Here is a 5,350-nt window from a genome sequence, read left to right on the forward strand (position 1 = left end):
CATATAGCTCAAGATCGCTTAATTCCAACATTGTTAATACACTCAAATGTTTATCAAATAATGTATAATTAAAGGAATTTTTTCAGACCGTCTGACCAAAGTAATTTATATTTCAACATTAATCACACTCAGAACTTTATAATAGAGCCCCACTTTAATGAGAAAGGAAGAGAAGTTGAGCCTTGAAAAAGAGCTTGAAATTTTGAGTAGCGAAGGTCAAGCACCACTCATATTGCTATCGATCACCGCTAACCACCGCCGACCATCTCTCAGCCTCCGCAAATTACTATTGGTTGCCGCCGTTCCTTGCAACAAGTTCATCAGCACTCGACATTACAATTTGGAAGTTTTTATAACCCTAGATGGGACAAATGACCGTACTTGCAATATTCAATTTATGGTGAATTTTTTTTAGTTGGGCCAAACTCCTTTATTTTTAACTTCTAGTATTTCAGCTGATTGTTTTCTTTCATATTTAAGTGTATACTGAATTCTCGTGCAATGCTAAGACGATCAATTACTCTACCGCCGCAAATTTTTTAGCACGCATCAATTAAACTTCAACTTAAATTAAGTTTATCACCATCCACAACGACATGTTTTTTAAATTAATCTCAAACTTCTGATAAAATCTGATTTTCTTAATTAGAACCAACTTTTAAATATATAATTATGAGAGAAAAAAAAAATTATATGATATTCAGAACTAACTTTTATTTTATTTTTTATTTGATGCAATATATATTTTAAATTGATTGGTTTAAGACATGTCCAAGTTTGACGTATACAGGTCTTATCCGCATTTGATAAACAGCCCATAATATAAAATATAAGTTTTTTTTTAATTTAATAATAAAAAATGACAACCAATCAAACAGCCAAGGCAATGTCAAACTTGATTACAAATGACAATGGACTCACTGTTTCTCAAACTACCACTGAAGCTCTCTTTGTGAAATTATTTTTTATTGCATTCTAAAAATTTACTTTTTATAATTAACTCTGTCAAAGAGTGATAATTATATAAAAAAAAAAATATTCTGACTTTCAAAAGAAAAAAGAAAAATTTCCACCACAATTTTACAAAAAATTAAAATAATAAAATAAAATAAAATAAAATGACATATGTTACATAACTACAGAGCCAGCTAGAAGCCAGTGAAGTCAACTAAGGAAGAATATGACATATTTTCATCAGTTCCAGATATGTCCTGGAAGGATGCCTTGCCAGTTTCTCTATGGGTTGAAAATGTAATTTTGGTATTTGCAAAGCCAGCCAATTCAAGCAACTGCAGCCTGGTCTGCTTTGAATCCTCAAGCGGACCATCCCAACTCGTTTCTGTAACAATTTCAACAAATTTCTCCACTTTTTCTTCGTCCATAAGTGTCGTGTTTTGTAAGAGGACCAGATATACTTGATCAGCTGCGGCTTTGCGTATCTGATCACTCGTACAGATGCATTAAGAATTAATGAGAGGCATATGAGCAGAGATTCACATGCACATCACTCAACTCTTATACATTTTACATATCTAACACCTAATTTTTACACCTTGGTGTCATAAACTAAAACATGCAAGTATGAACGTTTAGCAACAAGATATGTAAATACATAAGAATTGTGTGGTATGCATGTAAATCTTGCTAAATATATTTGACAGGGAAATACAGAAGGGATCGCCAAATGGTAGAAGAAGATGAATCATTACAGACAATAGCGCATTTAAAAAAAGTTGATTTCCAACAAACACAAAATGGCAAATTGAAATCTGACCTTTATTCAATAAACAAAAGATTATCATTGCAGGCTTCAGCTATGTACTAATAGATTTAATTATCTCTGTTAATGTCTAGGTGGATACAGTGGTAACGCACAGGTCGCCTACTGATTCAACTAAAACCAGTAAAAGCATTTCCCTTGGATTTTTTAATTGAACGAGGCCTTCAAGAACTTTTCTTGAAACTCTTAAAACCAATTTACATAAAAAACACGGTAAGTTTTATAAATCAATTAGTTTCTCTCGTTTAGTATAGTATGTATTTATGTACGTTGTATTTCTAGACAAAAACCAGCAAAATACTTTAAAAATATCGTCAAACCACTGTTATTGGGTTTGTCGTTATACACTGAGAACCCAATGGGCACACGTCGAGCCACCACGTCCTCTTTAGATTTTTGGTGTGTTTGGGATAGGGGTAGGAGCAGACGGGCATTAATAGGGAAGTTTTATTTTAAACATAACTTACTAAATATAAAGCTAAAAAATATCAAATTACACATCAGATAATATATAGACATATCAATTAATTTGAGAGGATTAAGAATAGAACTCAAATTCATTTAGTATAATATAATTGCATATTTAATCATAATTAAGATATAATTCAGCAGAAACAACAAATTTAATGAAAATAAATGAATTTTAGATTAAATTTCATACCGCAAATATCCACTCAAAGTTTGTATGACGAGCAAATTAAGAATTGATAATAAAATAAAATAATATTTAAAATTTCACCTACATGTATAAATGAAATAATTCAACCTATATATGAGAAAATCAATTCAAATAAATTTCCATACAAAATAATTTTCATAATATCTAAAATTCACTAGAAATAAAATTTAATCCATTTGCATTATGAATCCATTATTCTTGAAACCATTGGCAATAGCTAATTAATCAATTTATAATGAATTACTGAAGACAATCAAATTAGTCTTGGGATTATTTAGCTCCATCAGCTTAATCAATACACTAAGCTATACAAAAACCTTGGAGCTCTTGATTCTTCATTTGAGTCTTATAGTCTTATACTACTTAGCTCATCACCCAAGTAACAATTGAATGGTCAGGAAAAGCAACCCCTTTACATGTGAAACCTCCGTGATGTATAAATGAGGCGGCTAAAGAGTAATTTATCATGTGATAGATTATGTTTGTTTTAACAAAATTTTCTTTAATACTTGGCACAAGTTAAAATTGGGGCAAAGACTTCCTATGGACACAGGCTCTCACAGTTAATTATCCCTCCAACTCGTGATGGAGCACCCATGTATAAGAAGACTATTTACAATCAATTTTTAAGGAATGGTTGGGGTAATCAAGATTTCACTATTTCATCATCACGGGCATACTAGTAGACTAAATTTATCAATATTAGATGTCTATGAGGCATAAGGTCTAGGGAGCTTAATTAAAAATCATGGGTTGTCCCTTCTGAAGTATTCAAAGAAAACTTAGATGAAAATATATTAGACATGTTTTTGAGATGAAGTTCAACCCACATAATGGAAGAAGGGTTTGTCATAATTATTTGAATGAATAGTTCATAAGAACAATTATGGTTGCTTGTGGTTCAGAGATACTGAACATGAACAACAGCTCAAATTAATGTTCAACAACAACAACAACAACAACAACAACGACAAAGCCTTAATCCCAATAAGTGGGGTCGGCTACATGAATCATTTTTTTCCATTGTGTCCTATTTAGTGTCATATTTTCATTTAGTTCTAATAAATTAAGATCGATTTTTATACAATAAGCCCAAGTCTTCCTAGGTTTACCTTTGTCTTTCTTAACATAAGTTGAATCTAAAACATCTATTCTCCTAATCGGATCATCAGATGGTCGACGCTTAATGCGACCAAACCATCTAAGACAACTTTCTCTAATTTTGTCCGTCACTGGAGCTTCACAAACCCTATCACGAATAAGCTAGAATTAATATTGCAACTCATTTATTCAAGAATTTTAGCCTACTTCAAAGAAGAATGTGTATAACACGTGATTTCAACAAGTACAATTGATTTTGACCAATGGACTTGTGAGAATGAGAGTTGATCCGAGTTAGGTTAGATTGGAGCTTATATCAACTGGAATACAAATTAATTAGGATGGAACTTATATCCAATGGGTTTACAATTTAGTCAGTTTTTTTATTTTTTGCCGACTCAAAGTAATCAGGATGAGGCTCGCGTTCATTGGAAGGTTCATAATTGAGACTTACCGTGTTGAGAATGAGGGAATCCTAATGATAAATTTTATGAGACTTAACCCAAAATACCAGTAATATAAGGTAGTCTGTTTAACAAAAATGAAACTCACGTCTATTGGAAGGCCCACTTATCTCATTTGGATACTTGATTTGTGTCTAATGTTTAAAATAACTTCATTTGAAATCTGGGGTTTATTGCACTAGTTATGAGTTTCCTACAAAATCAGGGCCTATGATACTAGCTTTCGACTTGCTCACACGTGTAGCTTGCTAGATCTTGGAATTGACCAAAACAATGATTCTTAAGATCTCGCTGCACATGCAAGGAAGGCCAATCTGGTTTTGGATCAAAGTAGCATGCAGTTTACAAAAATATCAAGGCAAATGCTTACAGGACAGTGGGATCAATTGAAAAATATAAAGACTCGACTTGAAACCTGGGCTTACCTGCCTAATCAAAAAAGTCAACATTTATCATATTATGCTAGGATGTCTAAGGGTATTATAATATTTTGGTTCATGAGAAGGCATTTTTGGTGATTTACTATTGGGTCCCCAAAGATTTACTAGAACCATTGAGTTGGGATCAGATCACTTAAAATTCCAGCATATACTTGTATATATTCAAATGTATTGAAAGGTTCATTGACATGCCAACCATCCAATGTATTGACTAGTTCGTGGATTCACCAACCATCATTGATGTTTGTGCAACATTCATAAACGCTAGGTATGCCTATGATGCATCACTACCCCTTCAAACACCTTTCAAATTATTTGTAGTCGTAGCATATTTTTCGGGGCTCAGAATATTTTATGAATTTTCTATCCCGTATTCATTGAATGTATGGAATTGGTATAGTTAAGAAAGTTATATACTTTAGGTACCAGTTTGTTTAACAGATTTGGGGGCAATGCCACAATACAAAGCAAAGAGATTTACTAACAGGAGCTACTCTATAATTATATATATCATATATGTCGTCTCCCACGCTCGGCTCTGCTAGGGTTTCGACCCATGTTGAACCCTGTCACGCCGTACCGCATGATCTTTTCTTCGACGTCGTCGTCCCTCTCCGTCGTCGTCGTCTCTCCTCTCGCATCTCGTCGTCTCTGTTCAAAGCTGACTGCGGCTCGCGTCGTCGTCTGTCTGACAGAGTTCGCAGTTCGCATCTCGTCGTTCTGTATCTCACGGAAGGCAGGAAGGGGTCGCAGCACTAGCGTCGTCGCCTTCCGCTAGAGGGTTCGTGGCTGCCTGTGTATGTTGTGCCGATCGACAGCTTGCTGAAGAAATGGCTTCTGGACAATCCTGGACATTCCTACGCCGCCGCCCTCGCCAGTGATAACC

At 34.1% G+C, this 5,350-nt stretch overlaps 1 protein-coding gene across 1 annotated transcript in view; it reads right to left on the reverse strand.

Moving 5' to 3' along the window:
* Positions 1-1,073: 1,073 nt before the first annotated feature.
* LOC110027069 (tubulin-folding cofactor D-like) overlaps positions 1,074-5,350 on the reverse strand; it is a 20,703-nt gene continuing 16,426 nt past the window's right edge. Inside the window, exon 8 of the mRNA XM_020728343.1 lies at positions 1,074-1,439. Within this exon, the coding sequence (XP_020584002.1) occupies positions 1,149-1,439 (291 nt within the window). The 3' untranslated portion in view covers positions 1,074-1,148. The remainder of the gene's footprint in view (positions 1,440-5,350) is intronic.

This window comes from Phalaenopsis equestris, unplaced genomic scaffold (genome assembly GCF_001263595.1).
Source record: "Phalaenopsis equestris unplaced genomic scaffold, ASM126359v1 Scaffold000413, whole genome shotgun sequence".
NCBI classification, from domain to species: domain Eukaryota; kingdom Viridiplantae; phylum Streptophyta; class Magnoliopsida; order Asparagales; family Orchidaceae; genus Phalaenopsis; species Phalaenopsis equestris.